The sequence below is a fragment of the Petromyzon marinus genome, assembly GCF_048934315.1.
Source record: "Petromyzon marinus isolate PM22_M1 ecotype Great Lakes invasive population chromosome 77 unlocalized genomic scaffold, UKy_Petmar_22M1.pri1.0 chr77_unloc.2, whole genome shotgun sequence".
NCBI classification, from domain to species: domain Eukaryota; kingdom Metazoa; phylum Chordata; class Hyperoartia; order Petromyzontiformes; family Petromyzontidae; genus Petromyzon; species Petromyzon marinus.
In genome coordinates this window covers 412536-440249 of record NW_027422622.1, presented here as the reverse complement: position 1 = coordinate 440249, position 27714 = coordinate 412536, and the positions used below count along the sequence as shown (strand labels likewise).

The 27714-nt window shown below is 54.2% G+C and overlaps 1 protein-coding gene across 2 annotated transcripts; it reads right to left on the bottom strand.

The window, feature by feature from the left end:
* Window positions 1-1130: 1130 nt before the first annotated feature.
* Window positions 1131-23986, bottom strand: LOC116958400 (beta-1,3-glucan-binding protein-like). 2 transcript variants are annotated; one of them, XM_032980976.2, is made up of 11 exons: window positions 23886-23986; window positions 22424-22515; window positions 20086-20234; window positions 13381-13516; window positions 12251-12436; window positions 11977-12054; window positions 10081-10198; window positions 5792-5863; window positions 4123-4255; window positions 3388-3515; window positions 1131-1551 (listed from the first exon to the last, which is right to left on the bottom strand). In XM_032980976.2, the coding sequence occupies exons 2-11, from the start codon at window positions 22503-22505 to the stop codon at window positions 1458-1460; spliced, it is 1176 nt and encodes a 391-aa protein (XP_032836867.1). In that variant the 5' UTR covers window positions 22506-22515; window positions 23886-23986; the 3' UTR covers window positions 1131-1457. The 2 variants fall into 2 exon arrangements, with proteins under 2 accessions (XP_032836867.1, XP_075914708.1); XM_076058593.1 differs by lacking the exon at window positions 23886-23986 and adding an exon at window positions 23334-23401.
* Window positions 23987-27714: the final 3728 nt, after the last annotated feature.

Below are 27714 nucleotides of genomic sequence, written 5' to 3'. Positions count from 1 at the left end.
ACAGACACACACACACACAGACACACACAGACACACACACAGACACACACACAGACACACACACAGACTCACACACACAGACACACACACAGACACACACACACAGACACACACACAGACACACACACAGACACACACACAGACACACACACACACAGACACACACAGACACACACATACACACAGACACACAGACACACACACACACAGACACACACATACACACACACACAGTCACACACACACACAGACACACACACAGACACACACAGACACACACACAGACACACACACACAGACACACAGTCACACACACACAGACACACAGTCACACACACACAGACACAGTCACACACACACAGACACACACACAGACACACACACACAGACACACACACAGTCACACACACACACAGACACACACACAGACACACACACACAGACACACACACACAGACACACACACACACAGACACACACTAAGATGACTGACTGAGATGACTGAGATGACATAGATCACATAAATGACTGAGATGACTGAGATGACTGATTGAGATGACTGAGATGACTGACTAAGATGACTGAGATGACATAGAAGACATAAATGACTGTGATGACTGACTGAGATGACTGAGATGACAGATGACTGATTAAGATGACTGAGATGACATAGATGACATAAATGACTGAGATGACTGACTGAGATGACTGACTGAGATGACTGAGATGACAGATGACTGATTAAGATGACTGAGATGACATAGATGACATAAATGACTGAGATGACTGAGATGACTGACTGAGATGACTGAGATGACTGAGATGACTGACTAAGATGACTGACTAAGATGACTGACTGAGATGACTGAGATGACTGAGGCACAAATCAGCCAATCAGGGGCAGGCCAGACCACAACCCCCAGCACAGCTGGGCAAAGACGTCCCGACTATGGGTGTGAACCTATCACTCAGAAGAGACCACCCACAACCCAGCCCCCCACCATCCCAGCCCCCCACAACCCAGCCCCCCACAACCCAGCCCCCCACCATCCCAGCCCCCCACCAACCCAGCCGCCCCCCACCACCCTAGCCCCCCCACCATTGTGATTGAGGAACGAGAGAGGCGGAGCTGAAGGAGGCCATTTTATTTTTTATTGTTGAGAATCGACGGCGGAGTTGGAGAGACTCCGAGCTGAAGACGACTCGCTCCACGTGACTCCACCACGTGACCCCACCACGTGACCCCACGTGGCCAGCCAGGTAGCCCCACACGACTCGCTCCACGTGACTCCACCACGTGACCCCACCACGTGACCCCACGTGGCCAGCCAGGTAGCTCCCCACACGGCTGCTCCACGTGGCTCCACCTGGCTCCACCACGTGACCCCACGTGGCTCCGCGCGGGAGTCACGTGACCCCACGTGGCCCCGCGCGGGAGTCACGTGACCCCACGCCCGCTACTTGTAGGCCCAGACTCGGATGGCTCGCACCTGCAGCGCCGCGTCCTCCCCATTGTTCACTGCGCGCTTCCACGTGGGGAACCACTTGGCCCTGCACGTGGTGGGGGGGGGGGGTAGGGGGGTCACGTGCTCGGCGCCGACGTCACCGTGGCACACGTCACAAAGGAAGCAGCGGACGAAGGTCGCCTCTCGCCCCAGGTAGCCTCTAGCAGGGCTGTAGGGGCAAGTGCTGCTAGTGGCGAGTAGCACCACCTATGATGTACACACACAGACAAAGCTCCCCCAGGTAGCCTCTAGCAGGGCTGTAGGGGCAAGTGCTGCACACTCACTCACTCACTCACACTCACTCACTCCCACACTCACTCCCACACTCACTCACACTCACTCACACTCACTCACACTCACTCACATTCACTCACTCACATTCACTGACTCACACTCACTCACTCACACTCCCTCCCACACTCACTCACACACACTCACTCACAATCACCCACTCACACTCACCCACTCACAGTCACTCACTCACCCACTCACACCCACACTCACTCAATCACTCACACTCACTCACACTCACCCACTCACACTCACCCACTCACACTCACTCACACTCAACCACTCTCACTCACTCACTCACACTCACCCACCCACTCACACTCACTCACACTCACTCACACACTCACTCACCCACTCACACTCATCCACTCACACTCACTCACACTCGCCCACTCACACTCACCCACTCACCCACTCATACTCATCCACTCACACACACTCACTCACACTCACACTCACCCACTCACACACTCACCCACTCACTCACTCACCCACTCACACTCACACACTCACACTCACACACTCAACCACTCTCACACCCACTCACTCACACTCACACCCACCCACTCACACTCACTCACTCACACTCACTCACTCACACTCACCCACCCACTCACACTCACACACTCAACCACTCTCACACCCACTCACTCACACTCACACTCACCCACTCACACTCACACACACTCACTCACACTCACTCACTCACACACTCACTCACTAACACTCACCCACCCACCCACTCACACTCACACACTCAACCACTCTCACACCCACTCACCCACTCACACTCAACCACTCACACTCACACACTCACACTCAACCACTCACACTCACTCACACTCACTCACACTCACCCACTCACACTCACTCACACTCACCCACTCATACTCATCCACTCACACACACTCACTCACACTCACCTACTCACACACTCACCCACTCACCCACTCACCCACTCACTCACACTCACACACACTCACCCACTCACTCACACTCACTCACACTCACCCACCCACTCACACTCACTCACACTCACTCACTCACACTCACTCACTCACACACTCACTCACTCACACTCACCCACCCACCCACTCACACTCACACACTCAACCACTCTCACACCCACTCACTCACACTCACCCACCCACTCACACTCACTCACACTCACTCACACTCACTCACTCACACTCACCCACCCACCCACTCACACTCACACACACTCACTCACACTCACTCACTCACACACTCACTCACTAACACTCACCCACCCACTCACACTCACACACTCAACCACTCTCACACCCACTCACTCACACTCACCCACCCACTCACCCACCCACCCACTCACACTCACTCACACTCACTCACTCACTCACACACTCACTCACTCACACTCAACCACTCACTCACACTCACTCACACTCACTCACACTCACTCACACTCACTCACCCACTCACCCACTCACCTACTCACACTCACTCACACTCACTCACTCACACTCACTCACTCACACTCACTCACCCACTCACCCACTCACCTACTCACACTCACACCCACTCACACCCACACCACCCCCCAACCACCCACTTGGCATTGTAGAAGTCCAGCATAGCGGTGGGGGCGCTGTTATTCCAGGGCTTGGGGTGAGGCCGATTGGTCCACTCGTCCAGGAAGTTGGACGCTCCGCCCACCGCCAGGTTCAGCACCAGGTAGAACTGGCGGCAGGAGCGGTGGCGCTGCGGTTAGCGCGCCGGCAAACTCCAGCGGAGCTTCGAGAGTTCGATTACCGCTCACGGACAACGCCACCACCGCCACCACCACCACCACCACCACCGCCATCACCACCACTGCCACAACCACCACCACCACTGCCACCACCGCCACCGCCACTGCCACCACCACCACCACCGCCACCAACACCACTGCCACAACCACCACTGCCACAACCACCACCACCACTGCCACCACCGCCACCGCCACTGCCACCACCACCACCACCGCCACCAACACCACTGCCACAACCACCACCACCACTGCCGCCACCGCCACTGCCACCACCACCACCACCGCCACCAACACCACTGCCACCACCGCCGCCACCGCCACCACCAACGCCACCACCACCACCACCGCCATCACTGCCACAACCGCCACCACCACTGCCACCACCACCACCGCCACTGCCACCACCACCACCACCACCGCCACCATCACCACTGCCACCACTGCCACAACCACCGCCACCACCACCACCACCACCGCCACCTCCTCCTCCTCCCCCAGTCTCCCCACCACCTCCCTCCTCCACACCACTCCGCTCACCTCCTGGTCGAACGGGGCCATCTTCGAGGCGCCCTTCCAGGGGTTGTCCACGTGGCTGGGGAACTCTCCCAGGGCCCAGAAGCCTCCGGCGCCAGGAGCCACCTTCAGGATCTCTTCCCCGTCCAGGAGGAACCTGAAACCAAAGGCCAAAGACGACTATGCCTGCAACGGGGTGCCAGGGGCAAGCGCTGTTACCGGGCAGGAGGGAGCTGTGAGTGAAGGAGGGAGCCGTGGGTGAAGGAGGGAGCCGTGGGTGAAGGAGGGAGCTGTGGGTGAAGGAAGGAGCTGTGGGTGAAGGAGGGAGCCGTGAGTGAAGGAGAGAGCCGTGGGTGAAGGAGGGAGCCGTGGGTGAAGGAGGGAGCCGTGGGTGAAGGAAGGAGCTGTGAGTGAAGGAGAGAGCTGTGGGTGAAGGAGAGAGCTGTGGGTGAAGGAGGGAGCCGTGAGTGAAGGAGAGAGCCGTGGGTGAAGGAGGGAGCCGTGAGTGAAGGAGAGAGCCGTGGGTGAAGGAGAGAGCCGTGGGTGAAGGAGGGAGCCGTGGGTGAAGGAGGGAGCCGTGGGTGAAGGAGGGAGCCGCGGGTGAAGGAGAGAGCTGGGGGTGAAGGAGAGAGCTGTGGGTGAAGGAGAGAGATGTGGGTGAAGGAGAGAGCTGTGGGTGAAGGAGAGAGCTGTGGGTGAAGGATGGAGCTGTGGGTGAAGGAGGGAGCCGTGGGTGAAGGAGGGAGCCGTGGGTGAAGGAGAGAGCTTTGGGTGAGGGAGAGAGCCGTGAGTGAAGGAGAGAGCCATAGGTGAAGGAGAGAGCCGTGGGTGAAGGAGGGAGCCGTGAGTGAAGGAGGGAGCCGTGGGTGAAGAAGGGAGCCGTGGGTGAAGGAAAGAGCTGTGGGTGAAGGAGAGAGCTGGGGTGAAGGAGGGAGCCGTGGGTGAAGGAGGGAGCCGTGGGTGAAGGAGGGAGCCGTGGGTGAAGGAGAAAGCTGTGGGTGAAGGAGGGAGCCATGGGTGAAGGAGAGAGCTGTGAGTGAAGGAGAGAGCTGTGAGTGAAGGAGAGAGCTGTGAGTGAAGGAGGGGGGCGTGGGTGAAGGAGAGAGCTGTGGGTGAAAGAGGGAGCTGTGGGTGAAGGAGGGAGCCGTGGGTGAAGGAGGGAGCCGTGGGTGAAGGAGAGAGCTTTGGGTGAAGGAGAGAGCCGTGAATGAAGGAGAGAGCCATGGGTGAAGGAGGGAGCCGTGAGTGAAGGAGGGAGCCGTGAGTGAAGGAGGGAGCCGTGGGTGAAGGAGGGAGCCGTGGGTGAAGGAGAGAGCTGTGGGTGAAGGAGGGAGCCGTGGGTGAAGGAGGGAGCCGTGGGTGAAGGAGGGAGCCGTGGGTGAAGGAGAGAGCTGTGGGTGAAGGAGGGATCCATGGGTGAAGGAGAGAGCTGTGAGTGAAGGAGAGAGCTGTGAGTGAAGGAGAGAGCTGTGAGTGAAGGAGGGAGCCGTGGGAACAATGTTGATGATGCTCATACTGCTGATCCTGCTGATAATGATGCTGATGATGATGCTGCTGCTGCTGATGCTACTGATAGTGATGCTGCTGCTTATGATGCTGATCATGATGCTGATGACGCTGCTGATGCTGCAGACGATGAAGATGGCGATGCTCCTGATCATGCTGCTGATGCCGCTGCTGATGCTGCCGTCACCTCATGTAGTCTGGAGTTCTCTCCACCTCGTATTTGTGGAAAGCAGTCCCGAAAGTTCCCTCCTTTGCTTTCCTGCGGTGTTGGGAGAGACACGGGGGAGGGGAGGGGAGTGGAGGTAGCATCATCAAGTATTCGGAGGATGCACCGCTGTCCAATCGTCAACTTACACCGCACCAAATGAGGACAAGACGATGTCCCAAGGGGAGTGGGCATGCCGACATTTTAGCAATGCCCTTCTGGACTGGAGCGGCAGGGACAAGGACGATCGGTTGAACAACGCAGAGCAATTGGTGGGACGTGGGGAAATTGCGTGTTAAACAACAGCAGCAACAACAACAACAAAAACCACGTCAGTCGTTTGCCACGATTCTACCAGGAAATGTGTGTATGCTTCGGCGCCCGTAGTCCACAACGTAGAGCAAAGGCGGGAGATTGGCGGTTGGCGGGCGGGGGCGAATTCCAGGCTCGCTACGGCAATATCTGGAGACGCTGGAATGCCTGAAAGGTTCGCAGGAAGAAATTTAAAAAAAACCTAAGGGGGCAATTGGCACGCCGCCGTTTTGAACACACCCTGGATCTGGACTCGAGCCCAGCGCTTTTCCCTCTCGTCAGCGAAGCAGAGTGGCGGGCGCCAGGCTACGGAGGGTTTCAAACAGTCATCGGGCGGCATCAGCGGAAAGCACTGGCACTATGGACAACCTCTCTCTCCTCTCCAGAGGATGTATCCACAGGGTGACCCAGGATGACATGCGGAAGGACCAGAAGACAGGGGCCTTCTAAGAGAAGAGGTCAAAGCGAAGTGAGCCAGACGGTGGCAGTGAGCGGCCCTGGCCAGGAGCAAATCCACCGGGTGTTGACGGGTTTCACGGGGGAGTTTTATCGCCTTTTTCTGGCGCTCCCTGGAGGAGAGCCGTGCTGACGCCGGTTTCAAAACAAGGGGGGTCGCCTCAGGCACCCGACGAATGGGGGTGGAGTCTCCTCGGTGCTGAGCGCAGACTCCAAGGTCCTCGCGGAGGCTGTCGGGCGATGGGCCGAATGCGGCTGCCGCCTGATGAAGCTGGTCGCAATTTACTGGCGAAAAGCCGTGCTCTTGTGACCCGGCTCTCCAACACAGCGGTGGGTGCTCTGCTGGTGGCGAATTGGCCGCGTTCCGTTCACGTGACGAACCTCGCTCATTGGCGGGTTTAGTGGGGGGTTTTCTTTGGGATCAGATCGCGTGAACACCGCATTGCTATGCTCTCTCCGGTTCTTTCGGCAACAGCCACGTAGTTTGAAGGTTATTAATAGAGCACGACGTTTCGATGGCAATACAAGCGACCGTCTTCAGGTGAGAGAGAGAGAGGGGAAGCTACTGAAACTAGGCCTTGTGTAGGCCTGAGATGGGTGCAGCCTCGGGGCGAGAGTGCGGGGCTGGAGGCGGTCTGCCTGAGGCTGGGCAAGTGGCTGTCGCATTGTGAGAGATTAGCGTGTCAATGCACGAGCTTAGCATGCCACAGCATCGGCGACTGAGCGAGGAGGACATCCAGCCCGTCAATACAGAGGCGCCCGACCTAATGATGCAACTCAGAGAGTCGGCTGAAATCGCAGGAAGGATGGACACACCGCAGAAGGTCAAGGCTTCGCCTGCTTAATCACGTCCTTCCAATGATTGCTCAATTTGTACCCACCTTCCCGGTCGAAGTTGCGTCCGTAAAACCTATTCCTATAGCTTGTTACTGGCAAAGGAGGTCTCATAATGTGAATGCTCACCCCGAGCCCTCAATACTCTGATAGTGCGCTGTTTTTGAGTTGTACGCCTTTTGGCATCTTCTGGTCCAACACCAATGGAGACTAGGCTCTAAGAAAAGCCGTCTCGGGTGTGGACCAATCAAATTCAAGGACAGTGCCAATATTATCATCAGAGTTGTCTCTTTTGTTTGCATTTTGACTGCTTGTGCTGTGGTTATTGCAAACATGATGCCTTGAATAAAGGTGTCAGTTTTTGTGCCAGTTAAAAGGGTAAAAACCTATTACTATATCTTGTTTCTGGCAAAGGAGGTCTCATAATGTAAGTGCTCACTCCGAGCCCTCAATACTCTGATTGTGCGCTGTTTTTGAGTTGTACGCCTTTTGGCGTCTTCTGGTCCAACACCAATGGAGACTAGGCTCTAAGAAAAGCCGTCTCGGGTGTGGACCAATCAAATTCAAGGACAGTGCCAATATCATTATCAGAGTTGTCTATTTTGTTTGCATTTTGACTGCTTGTTCTGTGGTTATTGCAAACGTGACGCCTTGAATAAAGGTGTCAGTTTTTCGTGCCAGTTAAAAAGGGGTAAAACCTATCACTATATCTGGATGGCTTCATGGGCAAAGCTCCGATGATCGCCAGTGTGTTTGCAACCTAACCCGAAACACCTGCGTTGTGGAGCGGGCATGCACCGGCCGCCTCCCAAGCGTGGTGAACCTCAGGTGCTGGGACCCTTACGATCCTCGCGAAGGCTGCGCCGGTGGCGTCCTCAACCGACCGGAGAATGATCGCTGCTGCCTTCCTCTGGTCTGAGCTCTGGCACCGCCGCGGGAGTGCGGTGGGAAGGGCTGTTTGGTGCCCGTGCGGAGTCGGCTGTCTAACTTCCGGGTTAAGATGGGGGGGGCATGGATTTGTGAACGATATCATCCATTATACAGGCGGGCTCAGATCGCGTAAATGTCGTGCGTAAATGTTTGGGTTTTTTTGTTCGGTAAAGTCACGTGGACAATTATGAATATATCCACGACGTTTCAATCGCCGCACAAGCAGTCGGGTGGGAGGACGGTCATCGATGGTGGTGGTGGTGGTGATGGATGATAATAGTGATGATGATGGTGGTGGTGATGATGATGTTGATGATGGATGATGATAGTGATGATGATGGTAGTGGTGGTGGTGATGATGATGGATGATAATAGTGATAATAGTGATGATAGTGATGATGATGATGGTAGTGATGGTGTTGGTGGTGATGGATGATAATAGTGATGATAATTATGATGGTGGTGGTGGTAGTGATGGTGGTAGTGATGGTGATGGATGATAATAGTGATGATGATGGTGGTGGTGGTGGTATTGATGGTGTTGGTGATGGTAGTAGTAGTGATGGTGATGGATGAAAATAGTGATGGTGGTGGTGGTAGTGATGGTGTTGGTGATGGTAGTGGTGATGGTGGTGGTGATGGATGATGATAGTGATGATGATGATGATGGTGGTGGTAGTGATGGTGTTGGTGATGGTGGTGGTGATGATGATGATGATGATAGTGATGATGGTGGTGGTAGTGATTGTGTTGGTGATGGTGATGATGATGATAGTGATGATGATGATGGTGGTGGTAGTAGTAATTGTGTTGGTGATGGTGGTGATGGATGATGATAGTGATGATGGTATTGGTGGCAGTGATGGTGGTGGTGATGGATGATGATAGTGATGATGGTGATGATGGTGGTGGTAGTGATTGTGTTGGTTATGGTGGTGGTGATGGATGATGATAGTGATGATGATGATGGTGGTGGTAGTGATTGTGTTGGTGATGGTGGTGGTGGTGATCATGATGATGATAGTGATGACAGTGATGATGTTGGTCATGGTGAGTGAGTGAGTGAGTGAATGAGCAGTGATGATGATAATGATAATTGTCTAAAGGATCAATCTCCATTTGCAGCTTTCGTGACTGCAGGAACCTAGACTCTTTGGTTCTGTTGGGTAGAGTCATCACGCAGGAAGAAAAGTAAAATAAATCACGACATTGCGACCGGCACACAAGGTGGGACAACCACAGCAAGAACAAATCTGCTGGTTGTCCCACCTGATGACGAATGCTTGTCGTGATCCATTATTTTTCTACCTTACGTGACGTCACCGAAAGAACGAGAGAGTGCGTCGACAGCCGGGGCGGGCCTCTGTCCGGCCCGCGGGCCTTACAGAGGCCCGCAAAACCACTTGGTGTGGCCCTGCCAAAGGCAAACCGCGGGCGGGCACTCGTAATTCAACAAATCTAAGGTAGCAGCTGAAGCTGGAAAAAGCAGAGGCGAGAAGCTGCGACATCGTCGACACCGGCTGACATCATCACCACGCGCCTCGCCAAGGGGAAAGCACTTCGAGATCCATCGAAATTAGGGAGCGAGTTGATTCAATGTTTCGCCAGATGCAACGGTCAAATGTTGAAGTTGATCATTTTGCATGGCCACGCGAAATTGCGTTATGAATATGAACACCCTCCCGTGGACTGAAGGATGCCTTGCGCTGAAATGGTCCCCCGGTGGGACCCCTACCCACCGCGTCGCGTAGGTCCTCCACCAGGCGTTGAGGTCCGCGCTGGGACCCCAGTGGAGCACCGAGTCCATCTCGTCCACCCCATGAGAGACTCCCCCCGAGTCCTTCAGATCCACGTTGCCTGCGCCGCGTTGGGACCACAAAGCCGCCGGGATGAAGGAGAGAGCTCCCCCCTTCATCCACGGCTCTCTCCTTCACACATAGCTCTCTCCTTCATCCACGGCTCTCTCCTTCACCCACTACTCCCTCCTTCATCCACGGCTCTCTCCTTCACAAACGGCTCTCTCCTTCATCCACTGCTCTCTTCTTCACCCACTGCTCCCTCCTTCATCCACGGCTCTCTCCTTCACCCACGGCTCTCTCCTTCACACACAGCTCTCTCCTTCACCCACGGCTCTCTCCTTCACACACAGCTCTCTCCTTCACACACAGCTCTCTCCTTCATCCACGGCTCTCTTCTTCACCCACTGCTCCCTCCTTCATCCACGGCTCTCTCCTACACAAACGGCTCTCTCCTTCACACACAGCTCTCTCCTTCACCCACGGCTTCCTCCTTCACCCACGGCTCTCTCCTTCACCCACGGCTCTCTCCTTCACCCACGGCTCCCTCCTTCACCCACGGCTCCTTCCTTCACCCACAGCTCTCTCCTTCAACCACAGCTCCCTCCTTCACCCACGGCTCCCTCCTTCACTCACGGCTCTCTCCTTCACCCACGGCTCCCTCCTTCACCCACGGCTCCTTCCTTCACCCACAGCTCTCTCCTTCAACCACAGCTCCCTCCTTCACCCACGGCTCCCTCCTTCACCCACGGCTCCCTCCTTCACCCACGGCTCTCTCCTTCACCCACGGCTCCCTCCTTCACCCACGGCTCCCTCCTTCACCCACAGCTCCCTCCTTCACCCACGGCTCCCTCCTTCACCCACGGCTCCCTCCTTCACCCACGGCTCCCTCCTTCCCCCACGGCTCTCTCCTTCACCCACGGCTCCCTCCTTCACCCACGGCTCCCTCCTTCACCCACGGCTCCCTCCTTCACCCACGGCTCCCTCCTTCCCCCACGACTCTCTCCTTCACCCACGGCTCCCTCCTTCACCCACGGCTCCCTCCTTCACCCACGGCTCCCTCCTTCACCCACGGCTCCCTCCTTCCCCCACGACTCTCTCCTTCACCCATGACTCCCTCCTTCACCCACAGCTCCCTCCTTCACCCATGGCTCCCTCCTTCACCCACGGCTCCCTCCTTCACCCACGGCTCCCTCCTTCACCCACGGCTCCCTCCTTCACCCACGGCTCCCTCCTTCCCCCACGACTCTCTCCTTCACCCACAACTCCCTCCTTCACCCACAGCTCCCTCCTTCACCCACGGCTCCCTCCTTCACCCACAGCTCTCTCCTTCACCCACAGCTCTCTCCTTCATCCACGGATCCCTCCTTCACCCACGGCTCTCTCCTTCACCTACGGCTCTCTCCTTCACCCACGGCTCCCTCCTTCACCCACCGCTATCTCCTTCACTCACAGCTCTCTCCTTCACCCACGGCTTCCTCCTTCACCCACAGCTCCCTCCTTCACCCACGGCTCCTTCCTTCACCTACGGCTCTCCCCTTCACCCACGGCTCCCTCCTTCACCCACGGCTCCCTCCTTCATCCACGGCTCCCTCCTTCACCCACGGCTCCCTCCTTCACCCACGGCTCCCTCCTTCACCCACAGCTCCCTCCTTCACCCACGGCTCCCTCCCTCCCCCACGGCTCCCTCCTTCACCCACGGCTCTCTCCTTCACCCACGGCTCCCTCCTTCACCCACGGCTCCCTCCTTCACCCACGGCTCCCTCCTTCACCCACGGCTCCCTCCTACCCAGCCCGCTCCTGCCCAGCTCGTCCATCCACCCGCCCGTAAGCTTTCACCCCGGGACTCGACGACTTTGATGTGCCCGGAGAGAGGCCACGAGCCATAGGCGTTCCTCTTGGGGAGCAGCCAGATGCCTGCTCACGGGTACAGGGGGAGGAGGGAGGAGGGGGAGGGTGGTGGGGAGGGAGGAGGGGGAGGGTGAGTTTTGGGGGGTCGCAGTCGTCACTACGTGGGGGTGTCCCCTCCCACCCACCCCCCCTCTCCCCACCCCCCTGTCCCCCCTCCCTCCCTCCCTCACTCCCTCCCTCTCCCTCATCCCCACCGACTCACCAGGCCAGAGCCAATCCCCGGTGGGCATCCGCGCGGTGACCTCGAGGCGCCCGTAGGTGAAGGCGAAGGAGCGGGCCGTGCGGATGCTGGCCGACTGCACCGGGTTCACCACCGACGCTCCCGGCCGGCCAGAGCGCTCGCAGCCGTAGAACGCCACTCCGGTACACTCGTCAGGAGGGTGCAGGCCTGTGGTGGGGGGCAGAGGTGGTGGGGGGGTGGGTGGGTGGGTGGGTGGGTGAGGAGGAAGTTGAGTGGGTGGTTGGTTGGGGAAGGGGTGGGTGGGTTGGTTCAGAAGGGGAGGTTAATGGTGCTGACTCGCTCGTCCTTAGCCAACACACTCACTCAATTACCCACTCACCAACTCACTCATCCACTCGCCTACTAATCTACCCACCTACTAATCTACCCACCCACTCACCCACCCACTCACCCACCCACCAACTCGCTCGCCCATCCACTCGCTCACCCAACCGCCCACTCACCCACTCACCCACTCACCCACCCACCCACTCACTCACCCACCCACCCACCCACTCACCCACTCACCTACTCACCCACCCACCTACTCACCCACCCACTCACCCACCCACCCACCAACTCGCTCACCCACCCGCTCGCCCACCCGCTCGCCCACCCACTCGCTCACCCAACCACCCACCCACCCACACACTCACCCACCCACACACTCACCCACCCACTCACCCACCCACCCACTCACCCACTCATCCACCCACCTACTCACCCACCCACTCACCCACCCACCAACTCACTCGCCCACCCACTCGCTCACCCAACCGCCCACCCACCAACTCACTCACCCACCCACCCACTCACCCACTTACCCACCCACCCACTCACTCACTCACCCACCCACCCACCCACTCACTCACCCACTCACCCACTCACCCACTAACTCACCCACTAACTCACCCACTCACCCACCCACTCACCCACTCACCCACTCACCCACCCACTCACCCACTCACTCACCCACTCACTCACTCACCCACCCACTCACCCACTCACCCACTCACCCACCCACTCACCCACTCACCCACTCACCCACTCACTCACCCACTCACCCACCCACCCACCCACCCCACACGAGGCAGGGAGGCTCTACCCCTCACCCCAGATGCTCAGGGTCCCCGTGCGAACGAACTCCTCTCCGTAGACCTCTTCCGTGAGCGTGGGGCGGATGAACAGAGTCCCGTCCCGCACGTAGCTGTTCCTTCTGCTGTTGGTGTAGTGTTGGAACTCCCACGCCTACATAGACACACACACATAGACACACACACATAGACACACACACATAGACACACACATAAACACACACACATAGACACACACACATAGACACACACACATAGACACACACACATAGACACACACATAAACACACACACATAGACACACACACATAGACACACACACATAGACACACACATAAACACACACACATAGACACACACATAGACACACACACATAGACACACACACATAGACACACACATAAACACACACACATAGACACACACACATAGACACACACACATAGACACACACATAAACACACACACATAGACACACACACATAGACACACACACAGACACACACACACATAGACACACACACATAGACACACACACATAGACACACACACAGACACACACACACATAGACACACACACAGAAACACACACACATAGACACACACACACATAGACACACACACACATAGACACACACACATAGACACACACACATAGACACACACACACACATAGACACATACACAGACACACACACACATAGACACATAGACACACACATAGACACACACATAGACACACACACATAGACACACACACATAGACACAAACACATAAACACACACACATAGACACACACATAGACACACACACACATAGACACACACACACAAAGACACACACACATAGACACACACACACATAGACACACACATAGACACACACACATATAGACACACACAACAAAGACAAACAAAGATCCCCCGTATAGCCTTAACAGACTGTAGGGGCAAGTGCTGTTAGCGAGCACCTATGAAGGCCGGAACGGTACACGAGGGGGTGGGTGGCCAGCACCACGCCCGACCGCCTTTGTCTCCCTAGTGGCAATGTTTACACACCGCACCAGGTACTCATTTGAGGCTGAGTCGACCTAGGGGAGGCCCGGGACCGGTTCAGATAATCGTCACTGGTGTTGGCCGTGAGCGAGAATCGAACCCAGGTCACCAGGTTCATAGCGCAGCGTAGCGCTAACCGCTACACATAGACATAGACACACACACATAGACACACACACACATAGACACAACAACAACAACCGCCATTCGCCACTAAGTGGCGGTGACGTCACCACGACGCTTGTGCCAGGCTATGTGCACCCTGAGGCCACGTGAAGTGTCGAACGCCCGCTGGCAGGATGTCACGGGGCAGACCCAGGTGCCACGGGTCGACTGACTGAGATGACTGGCTGATGCACCACCTGTGCCCCCTACTGTGCCAACCTGCTGTGCTTTAGCCACCTGGCGCTCCGCTCGTTGTTCTGAGCGCCGCTCCTCCACCCTCCGTTGTTGTTGGAGGGCGACTACCTCCAACTGCCCAGTAGCGTCCTGCACGAGCCTCCTCCACAGAGGCCGATCTTGACACCGCTGGTACCAGTCATCGGCAAGTCCACTCAGCTCCACGTCCTCCTGTACCACATCACTCCATCTCTTCTCTAGCCCGTGCCGCGCCCGCTTAGCCCCCTCAATCCGGCCGAACAAAAGCTGTTTCGGCATGCGGTGGCTGGGCATGCGGGCTACATGACCCAGCCATCGCAGTCTTCCCCGCCGGAGGAGATCACCGATGGGACCTTGCCCAGATCTTTCAAGGATTTGTGAGCTCCTCACACAATCCAGTCTGGTTAAACCCAGGATGGATCGTAGGCAGGCCAGCCTAAATGTTTCTAACCGGCGAAGATGTTCCATTAGGGGGGTCCACGTTTCGCAAGCGTAGAGAAGGGAGGGAATGACCGTGGCCGAGAAGACCTGAAGCTTAGTGCGGAGCGACAGACCAGGTAGCTTCCACACAGCGTTACGCAACCGATGAAAAGATATTGCCGCTCGACTGATTCGGAGCGAGACCTCTGCTGTTAAACCGGAGCCGGTCATAAGCACACTGCCCGGGTATGGGAAACTCTCCACTCTCTCCACAACTGCCCCATCACTGATTGGGAGTTGTGGGGGTGGAGTGTCCGATGGTACAAAATACCCAGGCAGGTGCTTAGTTTTGGTGGGGCTGATGGTAAGGCCCCACCTCTTAGAGTCAGGGTGAGGGTCAGGGTGAGTGTGAGGGTGAGTGAGTGTGAGGGTCAGGGTAAGTGTGAGGGTCAGGGTAAGTGTGAGGGTCAGGGTGAGGGAGAGTGTGAGGGTGAGTGAGGGTGAGGGTGAGTGAGTGTGAGTGAGGTTGAGTGTGAGGGTGAGTGAGTGTGAGGATGAGTGAGTGTGAGTGTGATGGTGAGTGAGGGTGAGTGTGATGGTGAGTGTGAGGATGAGTGTGATGGTGAGTGAGTGTGATGGTGAGTGAGTGTGAGGGTGAGTGTGATGGTGAGTGAGTGTGAGGATGAGTGTGATGGTGAGTGAGTGTGAGGGTGAGTGTGAGTGAGGGTGAGTGTGATGGTGAGTGAGTGTGAGTGTGATGGTGAGTGTGAGGGTGAGTGAGTGTGAGTGAGGGTGAGTGTGATGGTGAGTGAGTGTGAGTGTGATGGTGAGTGTTATGGTGAGTGAGTGTGAGTGTGATGGTGAGCAAGTGTGAGGGTGAGTGAGTGTGAGTGTGAGTGAGTGTGAGTGAGGTTGAGTGTGAGGGTGAGTGTGAGTGAGTGTGATGGTGAGTGAGTGTGATGGTGAGTGTGATGGTGAGTGTGAGGGTGAGTGTGAGGGTGAGTGAGTGTGAGTGAGGGTGAGTGTGATGGTGAGTGTGATGGTGAGTGAGTGTGAGTATGATGGTGAGTGATGGTGAGTGTGAGTATGATGGTGAGTGAGTGTGAGGATGAGTGTGATGGTGAGTGTGAGGATGAGTGTGAGGGTGAGTGTGAGTGTGATGGTGAGTGAGTGTGAGGATGAGTGTGATGGTGAGTGAGTGTGAGGGTGAGTGAGTGTGAGTGTGATGGTGAGTGTGAGGGTGAGTGTGAGTATGATGGTGAGTGTGAGGGTGAGTGTGAGTATGATGGTGAGTGTGATGGTGAGTGAGGGTGAGTGTGAGGGTGATGGTGAGTGAGTGTGATGGTGAGTGAGTGTAAGGATGAGTGTGATGGTGGGTGAGTGTGACGGTGAGTGTGATGGTGAGTGTGATGGTGAGTGTGAGTGAGTGTGATGGTGAGTGTGAGGGTGAGTGATGGTGAGTGTGATGGTGAGTGTGAATGAGTGTGAGGGTGAGAGTGAGTGTGAGTGAGGGTGAGTTTGATAGTAAGTGTGATGTGATGGTGAGTGTGATGGTGAGTGAGTGTGAGAGTGATGGTGAGTGTGAGTGAGTGTGATGGTGAGTGTGACGGTGAGTGTGAGTGAGAGTGTGAGTGATGGTGAGTGTGAGTGTGTGTGAGTGTGATGGTGAGTGTGATGGTGAGAGTGAGTGTGACGGTGGTGATGGTGAGTGTGAGTGAGTGTGAGTGATGGTGAGTGTGAGGGTGAGTATGAGTGTGAGTGAGTGTGAGTGTGATGGTGAGTGTGATGGTGAGAGTGAGTGTGAGTGAGTGTGAGTGATGGTGAGTGTGAGTGTTATGGTGAGTGTGAGTGAGTGTGATGGTGAGTGTGATGGTGAGAGCGAGTGTGAGTGATGGTGAGTGTGAGTGTGATAGTGAGTGAGTGTGAGTGAGTGTGAGTGAGTGTGAGTGAGGGTGAGTGTGATGGTGAGTGTGTGAGTGTGAGTGAGGGTGAGTGTGATGGTGAGAGTGAGTGTGAGTGAGTTTGATGGTGAGTGAGTGTTATGGTGAGTGAGTATGAGTGTGATGGTGAGTGTGAGTGTTATGGTGAGTGTGAGTGAGTGTGAGTGAGTGTGAGTGATGGTGAGTGTGAGTGTTATGGTGAGTGAGGGTGAGTGTGAGTGATGGTGAGTGTGAGTGTGTGAGTGAGTGTGATGGTGTGAGTGAGTGTGAGTGAGTGTGATGGTGAGTGAGTGTGAGGGTGAGTGTGATGGTGAGTGAGTGTGAGGATGAGTGTGATGGTGAGTGAGTGTGAGGGTGAGTGTGAGTGAGGGTGAGTGTGATGGTGAGTGAGTGTGAGTGTGATGGTGAGTGTGAGGGTGAGTGAGTGTGAGTGAGGGTGAGTGTGATGGTGAGTGAGTGTGAGTGTGATGGTGAGTGTTATGGTGAGTGAGTGTGAGTGTGATGGTGAGCAAGTGTGAGGGTGAGTGAGTGTGAGTGTGAGTGAGTGTGAGTGAGGTTGAGTGTGAGGGTGAGTGTGAGTGAGTGTGATGGTGAGTGAGTGTGATGGTGAGTGTGATGGTGAGTGTGAGGGTGAGTGTGAGGGTGAGTGAGTGTGAGTGAGGGTGAGTGTGATGGTGAGTGTGATGGTGAGTGAGTGTGAGTATGATGGTGAGTGATGGTGAGTGTGAGTATGATGGTGAGTGAGTGTGAGGATGAGTGTGATGGTGAGTGTGAGGATGAGTGTGAGGGTGAGTGTGAGTGTGATGGTGAGTGAGTGTGAGGATGAGTGTGATGGTGAGTGAGTGTGAGGGTGAGTGAGTGTGAGTGTGATGGTGAGTGTGAGGGTGAGTGTGAGTATGATGGTGAGTGTGAGGGTGAGTGTGAGTATGATGGTGAGTGTGATGGTGAGTGAGGGTGAGTGTGAGGGTGATGGTGAGTGAGTGTGATGGTGAGTGAGTGTAAGGATGAGTGTGATGGTGGGTGAGTGTGACGGTGAGTGTGATGGTGAGTGTGATGGTGAGTGTGAGTGAGTGTGATGGTGAGTGTGAGGGTGAGTGATGGTGAGTGTGATGGTGAGTGTGAGTGAGTGTGAGGGTGAGAGTGAGTGTGAGTGAGGGTGAGTTTGATAGTAAGTGTGATGGTGATGGTGAGTGTGATGGTGAGTGAGTGTGAGTGTGATGGTGAGTGTGAGTGAGTGTGATTGGTGAGTGTGACGGTGAGTGTGAGTGAGAGTGTGAGTGATGGTGAGTGTGAGTGTGTGTGAGTGTGATGGTGAGTGTGATGGTGAGAGTGAGTGTGACGGTGAGTGATGGTGAGTGTGAGTGAGTGTGAGTGATGGTGAGTGTGAGGGTGAGTATGAGTGTGAGTGAGTGTGAGTGTGATGGTGAGTGTGATGGTGAGAGTGAGTGTGAGTGAGTGTGAGTGATGGTGAGTGTGAGTGTTATGGTGAGTGTGAGTGAGTGTGATGGTGAGTGTGATGGTGAGAGCGAGTGTGAGTGATGGTGAGTGTGAGTGTGATAGTGAGTGAGTGTGAGTGAGTGTGAGTGAGTGTGAGTGAGGGTGAGTGTGATGGTGAGTGTGTGAGTGTGAGTGAGGGTGAGTGTGATGGTGAGAGTGAGTGTGAGTGAGTTTGATGGTGAGTGAGTGTTATGGTGAGTGAGTATGAGTGTGATGGTGAGTGTGAGTGTTATGGTGAGTGTGAGTGAGTGTGAGTGAGTGTGAGTGATGGTGAGTGTGAGTGTTATGGTGAGTGAGGGTGAGTGTGAGTGATGGTGAGTGTGAGTGTGTGAGTGAGTGTGATGGTGTGAGTGGAGTGTGAGTGAGTGTGATGGTGAGTGTGATGGTGAGTGTGAGTGAGTGTGATGGTGAGTGTGATGGTGAGTGTGATGGTGAGTGTGAGTGAGTGTGATGGTGAGAGTGAGTGTGATGGTGAGAGTGAGTGTGAGTGAGTGTGATGGTGAGTGAGTGTGAGTGTTATGGTGAGTGTGAGTGAGTGTGATGGTGAGAGTGAGTGTGAGTGAGTGTGAGTGAGGGTGAGTGTGATGGTGAGTGTGTGAGTGTGAGTGAGGGTGAGTGTGATGGTGAGAGTGAGTGTGAGTGAGTTTGATGGTGAGTGAGTGTTATGGTGAGTGAGTATGAGTGTGATGGTGAGTGTGATGGTGAGTGTGAGTGTTATGGTGAGTGTGAGTGAGTGTGAGTGAGTGTGAGTGATGGTGAGTGTGAGTGTTATGGTGAGTGAGGGTGAGTGTGAGTGATGGTGAGTGTGAGTGTGTGAGTGAGTGTGATGGTGTGAGTGAGTGTGAGTGAGTGTGATGGTGAGTGTGATGGTGAGTGTGAGTGAGTGTGATGGTGAGTGTGATGGTGAGTGTGATGGTGAGTGTGAGTGAGTGTGATGGTGAGAGTGAGTGTGAGTGTGATGGTGAGAGTGAGTGTGAGTGAGTGTGATGGTGAGTGAGTGTGAGAGTGAGTGTTATGGTGAGTGTGAGTGAGTGTGATGGTGAGAGTGAGTGTGAGTGAGTGTGAGTGAGGGTGAGTGTGATGGTGAGTGTGTGAGTGTGAGTGAGGGTGAGTGTGATGGTGAGAGTGAGTGTGAGTGAGTTTGATGGTGAGTGAGTGTGATGGTGAGTGAGTATGAGTGTGAGTGAGTGTGATGGTGAGTGTGTGAGTGTGAGTGAGGGTGAGTGTGATGGTGTAAGTGAGTGTGAGTGAGTGTGATGGTGAGTATGAGTGTGATGGGGAGTGTGAGAGTGTGAGTGTTATGGTGAGTGTGAGTGAGTGTGAGTGAGTGTGATGGTGAGTGTGATGGTGAGTGTGATGGTGAGTGTGATGGTGAGTGTGATGGTGAGTGTGATGGTGAGTGTGATGGTGAGTGTGATGGTGAGTGTCTCACCCCACCACCGGCCAGCGTGTTTTCGTGCTCCCACGTGTCCAGGTCAAAGCTCTCCCACAGCTCCTCCAGGACGAGGCCGTTGCAAGGAGCGGCTGTCTGGTCGCAGAAGTCCTGGCACGGGAACGTGGAGCACGCGGGGGCCACGGCGTCTGGGGGGGGGGGGGGGGTTAGTAACAACAACAAACAACATCATCATCATCACAAGCATAGTCACTCACCCACTCATCCACCCGCTCACTCACTCATTCACCCACCCACTCACTCATTCACCCACTCACTCACCCACTCACTCATCCACCCACTCACTCACCTACCCACCCACCCACTCACCTACCCACTCACCCACCCACTCACCCACCCACTCACCCACCCACTCAACGACCCACTCACCCACCCACTCACCCACTCACTCACTCACCCACTCACTCACTCACCCACTCATTCACCCACTCACTCACCCAGCCACTCACTCACCCACGCACTCACTCACCCACTCACTCATTCACCCACTCACTCACCCACCCACCCACTCACTCACCCACCCACTCACTCATTCACTCACCCAACCACTCACTCACTCACCCACTCACTCACCCAGTCACTCACTCACCCACCCACTCACTCACTCACCCACCCACTTACTCATTCACCCACCCACTCACTCACCACTCACCCACTCACTCACCCAGCCACTCACTCACCCACCCACTCACTCACTCACCCACCCACTTACTCATTCACCCACCCACTCATTCACTCACCCACCCACTCACTCACTCACTCGCTCACTCCCTCCCTCACTCACCCACTCACTCACTCACTCACCCACTCACTCACCCAGCCACTCACTCACCCACCCACTCACCCACCCACTCACTCACTCACTCACCCACTCACTCACTCACTCACCCACCCACCCACTCACCCACTCACTCACCCACCCACCCAGCCACCCACTCACTCACTCACCCACCCACCCACCCGATTATTCACCCCCACTCACTCATCCACCCACCACCCACTCACTCACCCTCCACCCACACCCACCCACTCACTCACCCACTCACTCACCCACTCGCTCATTCACCCACCCACTCATCCAGCCACTCACTCACTCACCTACGAACGCACTTACTCACTCATCCACTCATCCACCCTCTCATCCACCCACTCATCTACTCACTCACCCACCCACTAACCTACTCACTCACCCACTCACTCACCCACTCACCCCCATCACCACCCCCACCACCACCCCCACCACCACCCCATCACCACCCCCACCACCACCCCCACCACCACCCCCACCACCATCATCACCACCCCCACCACTCACTGACCCACTCACCCACTCACCCACTCACCCACCCACTCACTCACTCGCTCACTCCTCACTCACCCACTCACTAATTTGACCCACTCACTCACCCAGCACTCACTCACCCACCCATCCACTAACTCACTCACCCACCCACTCACCCACTCACTCAATCACCCACTCACCCACTCACTCACCCACCCACTCACTCACTCACCCACCCACCCACTCACTCACTCACCCACCCACCCACTCACTCACTCGCTACTCCCTCACTCACTCACACACTCACTCACCCAGCCACTCACTCACCCACCCACTCACTCACCCATCCACTCACTCACCCACTCACTCACTCACCCACCCACCCACTCACCCACTCACTCACTCACCCACCCACCCACTCACCCACTCACTCACTCACCCACTCACTCACTCACCCACCCACCCACCCAATTACTCACCCCCACTCACTCATCCACCCACCCACCCACTCACTCATTCACCCACCCACTCACCCACTCACTCACCCACTCACCCCCACCACCACCCCCACCACAACCACCACCACCACCACCACCCCCACCACCACCCCCACCACCACCACCACTACCACCGCCATTACCACCACCACCCCCACCACCACCACCACCACCACCCCCACCACCACCCCCACCACCACCACCACCACCCCACCACCACCACCACCCCCACCACCACCACCACCACCCCCCACCACCACCCCCACCACCACCACCACCCTCACCACCCCCACCACCACCACCACCACCACCCCCACCACCACCCCCACCACCACCACCACCACCACCCCCACCACCACCACCACCACCATCACCACCACCACCCCCACCACCCCCACCACCACCACCCCCACCCCCACCATCACCACCACCACCACCACCTTCCCCACCACCACCCCCACCACCACCACCACCCCCAGCCCCACCACCACCACCCCCACCACCGAAGTGAGTGTTGCGTCACAAAGGGAACTTGTACCCAGCGGCGTGGGGAGCAGCACGGACACGAGGAGCAGCAGCGTGCTCACGGACATCCACCCGTGGTGGGCATGGCAAGCCATCACACGTCACCTGCGGTGGACATCAACAACAACAACATCAACATCAACAACAACATCAACAACAACATCAACAACAACATCAACAACATCTACAACATCAACAACAACATCAACAACATCTACAACATCAACAACAACAACATCATTAACAACATCAACAACAACAACATCAACAACATCAACAACATCAACAACAACATCAACAACATCAACAACATCAACAACAACATCAACAACATCAACAACAACATCAACAACAACATCAACAACAACATCAACAACAACAACATCAACAACATCAACAACAACATCAACAACATCAACAACATCTACAACAACAACATCAACAACATCTACAACAACAACATCAACAACATCAACAACAACATCAACAACATCAACAATAACAACAACAACATCTACAACATCAACAACAACATCAACAACATCAACAACAACATCAACAACATCAACAACAACATCAACAACATCAACAACAACATCAACAACAACATCTACAACATCAACAAAAACATCACCACCGACATCAACACAGCGATCCCCATGGCAACGGTTGCCAAGGTAACGGAACCACCACTCACCTCCCACTTGTTAACCAAGCTCGCCAGCGATCCCCATGGCAACGGTTGCCAAGGTAACGGCGCCACCACTCTCCTCCCACTCCGTGACCCAGTCACCCCCCCCCCCCCCATGGCAACGGTTGCCAAGGTAACGGAGCCACCACTCACCTCCCACTCCGTGACCCAGCCACACCCCCCCCCCTCCATGGCAACGGTTGCCAAGGTAACGGCGCCACCACTCACTCACCTCTCTGCAGAGTGTAGGGTAGCAGGGGGACCCAGCCACCCCTCCCCCTCCATGGCAACGGTTGCCAAGGTAACGGCGCCACCACTCACTCACCTCTCTGCAGAGTGTAGGGTAGCAGGGGGACCCAGCCACCCCTCCCCCTCCATGGCAACGGTTGCCAAGGTAACGGCGCCATTCACTCACCTCTCTGCAGAGTGTAGGGTAGCAGGGGGACCCAGCCACACCTCCCCCTCCATGGCAACGGTTGCCAAGGTAACGGCGCCACCACTCACTCACCTCTCTGCAGAGTGTAGGGTAGCAGGGGGACCCAGCCACCCCTCCCCCTCCATGGCAACCGTTGCCAAGGTAACGGCGCCACCACTCACTCACCTCTCTGCAGAGTGTAGGGTAGCAGGGGGACCCAGCCACCCCTCCCCCTCCATGGCAACGGTTGCCAAGGTAACGGCGCCACTCACTCACCTCTCTGCAGAGTGTAGGGTAGCAGGGGGACCCAGCCACCCCTCCCCCTCCATGGCAACGGTTGCCAAGGTAACGGCGCCACCACTCACTCACCTCTCTGCAGAGTGTAGGGTAGCAGGGGGAGCAGGCGGGGTGGGGGTGGGGGCTGAAGGAGTCAGCCGAGACGACGCAGAGACGTAGCGGGCACGGCTCACTTATAGTGGGGACACGGGGCGGGGCTAGGGGCGGGGCTAGGGGCGGGGCTAGGGGTGGGGGATAGGGACGGGGCTAGGGGTGGGGGCTAGGGGTGGGTGGATAGGGGTGGGGGCTAGGGGTGGGGGCTAGGGGTGGGTGGATAGGGGTGGGGGCTAGGGGTGGGGGCTAGGGGTGGGTGGATAGGGGTGGGGGCTAGGGGTGGGGGCTAGGGGTGGGGGCTAGGGGTGGGGGCTAGGGGTGGGGGCTAGGGGTGGGAGCTAGGGGTGGGGGGTTGGGTGGATAGGGGTGGGGTTGGGGGAATAAGGGTGGGGGGAGATAGGAGGTGGGGGGATAGGGGTGGGGGTCGTGGGGGTTCAAGGTGCGGGGTGTGGGGGTCACGAGGGGGTCACGGATTGGCGCTGCGATACTGAACCGAGGGTAGCTCACCTGGCAGAGCACACAGACACAGACAAAGCTCCCCCAGGTAGCCTCTAGCAGGGCTGCAGGGGCAAGTGCTGCTAGTAGCGAGTAGCACCACCTATGATGTACACACACAGACAAAGCTCCCCCAGGTAGCCTCTAGCAGGGCTGTAGGGGCAATGTTATTCGTGTGGCAATGTTAGTCTATAGGTAGTGTTAGTCTATGGGTAATGTTAGTCTATAGGTAGTGTTGAGTCTATGGGTAGTGTTAGTCTATAGGTAGTGTTAGTCTATGGGCAGTGTTAGTCTATGGGTAGTGTTAGTCTATGGGTAATGTTAGTCTATAGGTAGTGTTAGTCTATAGGTAATGTTAGTCTATGGGCAATGTTAGTCTATGGGTAGAGTTAATCTATGGGTAATGTTAGTGTATGGGTAATGTTAGTCTATGGGCAATGTTAGTCTATGAGTAATGTTAGTCTGTGGGTAATGTTGCTCTATGGGCAGTGTTAGTCTATGGGCAATGTTAGTCTATGAGTAATGTTAGTCTATGGGTAATGTTAGTCTATGGGCAATGTTAGTCTATGGGTAATGTTAGTCTATGGGTAATGTTAGTCTATGGGTAATGTTAGTCTATGGGCAATGTTAGTCTATAGGTAATGTTTACTATGGGCAATGTTAGTCTAGGGGCAATGTCAGTCTATGGGCAATGTTTACTATGGGCAATGTTAGTCTATGGGTAATGTTAGTCTATGGGCAATGTTAGTCTATGGGCAATGTTAGTCTATGGGCAATGTTAGTCTATGGGCTATGTTTACTATGGGCAATGTTAGTCTATGGGCAATGTTAGTTAATGGGCAATGTTTACTATGGGCAATGTTAGTTACTGGGCAATGTTAGTCTATGGGCAATGTTAGTCTATGGGTAATGTTAGTCTATGGGTAATGTTAGTCTATGGGCAATGTTAGTCTGTAGGCAATGTTACTCTATGGGCAGTGTTAGTCTATGGGTAATGTTAGTTTATGGGCAATGTCAGTCTATGGGCAGTGTTAGTCTATGGGCAATGTTAGTCCATGGGTAATGTTAATCTATGGGTAATGTTAGTCTATGGGCAATGTTAGTCTATGGGCAAGGTTAGTCTATGGGCAGTGTTAGTCTATGGGTAGTGTTAGTCTATGGGTAATGTTTACTATGGGCAATGCTTACTATGGGCAATGTTAGTCTAGAGGCAATGTCAGTCTATGGGCAATGTTTACTATGGGCAATGCTAGTCTATGGGTAATGTTAGTCTATGGGCAATGTTAGTCTATGGGCAATGTTTACTATGGGCAATGTTTACTATGGGCAATGTTAGTCTAGGGGCAATGTCAGTCTATGGGCAATGTTTACTATGGGCAATGTTAGTCTATGGGTAATGTTAGTCTATGGGCAATGTTAGTCTATGGGCAATGTTAGTCTATAGGTAGTGTTGAGTCTATGGGTAGTGTTAGTCTATAGGTAGTGTTAGTCTATGGGCAGTGTTAGTCTATGGGTAGTGTTAGTCTATGGGTAATGTTAGTCTATAGGTAGTGTTAGTCTATAGGTAATGTTAGTCTATGGGCAATGTTAGTCTATGGGTAGAGTTAATCTATGGGTAATGTTAGTGTATGGGTAATGTTAGTCTATGGGCAATGTTAGTCTATGAGTAATGTTAGTCTGTGGGTAATGTTGCTCTATGGGCAGTGTTAGTCTATGGGCAATGTTAGTCTATGAGTAATGTTAGTCTATGGGTAATGTTAGTCTATGGGCAATGTTAGTCTATGGGTAATGTTAGTCTATGGGTAATGTTAGTCTATGGGTAATGTTAGTCTATGGGCAATGTTAGTCTATGGGTAATGTTTACTATGGGCAATGTTTACTATGGGCAATGTTAGTCTAGGGGCAATGTCAGTCTATGGGCAATGTTTACTATGGGCAATGTTAGTCTATGGGTAATGTTAGTCTATGGGCAATGTTAGTCTATGGGCAATGTTAGTCTATGGGCAATGTTAGTCTATGGGCTATGTTTACTATGGGCAATGTTAGTCTATGGGCAATGTTAGTTAATGGGCAATGTTTACTATGGGCAATGTTAGTTACTGGGCAATGTTAGTCTATGGGCAATGTTAGTCTATGGGTAATGTTAGTCTATGGGTAATGTTAGTCTATGGGCAATGTTAGTCTGTAGGCAATGTTACTCTATGGGCAGTGTTAGTCTATGGGTAATGTTAGTTTATGGGTAATGTCAGTCTATGGGCAGTGTTAGTCTATGGGCAATGTTAGTCCATGGGTAATGTTAATCTATGGGTAATGTTAGTCTATGGGCAATGTTAGTCTATGGGCAAGGTTAGTCTATGGGCAGTGTTAGTCTATGGGTAGTGTTAGTCTATGGGTAATGTTTACTATGGGCAATGTTTACTATGGGCAATGTTAGTCTAGAGGCAATGTCAGTCTATGGGCAATGTTTACTATGGGCAATGCTAGTCTATGGGTAATGTTAGTCTATGGGCAATGTTAGTCTATGGGCAATGTTTACTATGGGCAATGTTTACTATGGGCAATGTTAGTCTAGGGGCAATGTCAGTCTATGGGCAATGTTTACTATGGGCAATGTTAGTCTATGGGTAATGTTAGTCTATGGGCAATGTTAGTCTATGGGCAATGTTAGTCTATGGGCTATGTTTACTATGGGCAATGTTAGTCTATGGGCAATGTTAGTTAATGGGCAATGTTTACTATGGGCAATGTTAGTTAATGGGCAATGTTAGTCTATGGGTAATGTTAGTGTATGGGCAATGTTAGTCTATGGGCAATGTTAGTTAATGGGCAATGTTAGTCTATGGGCAATGTTAGTCTATGGGTAATGTAAGTCTATGGGCAATGTTAGTCTATGGGCAATGTTAGTCTATGGGTAGTGTTAGTCTATGGGTAATGTTAGTCTACGGGCAATGTTTAATATGGGCAATGCTAGTCTATGGGCAATGTTAGTCTATGGGCAATGTTAATCTATGGGCAATGTTAGTCTATGGGCAATGTTTACTATGGGCAATGTTAGTCTATGGGTAATGTTAGTCTATGGGCAATGTTTACTATGGGTAATGTTAGTCTATGGGCAATGTTAGTGTATGGGCAATGTTAGTCTATGGGCAATGTTAGTCTATGGGTAATGTTAGTCTATGGGCAATGTTAGTCTATGGGTAATGTTAGTCTATGGGCAATGTTAGTCTATGGGCAATGTTAGTCTATGGGTAGTGTTAGTCTATGGGCAATGTTAGTCTTTGGGTAATGTTAGTCTATGGGTAATGTTAGTCTA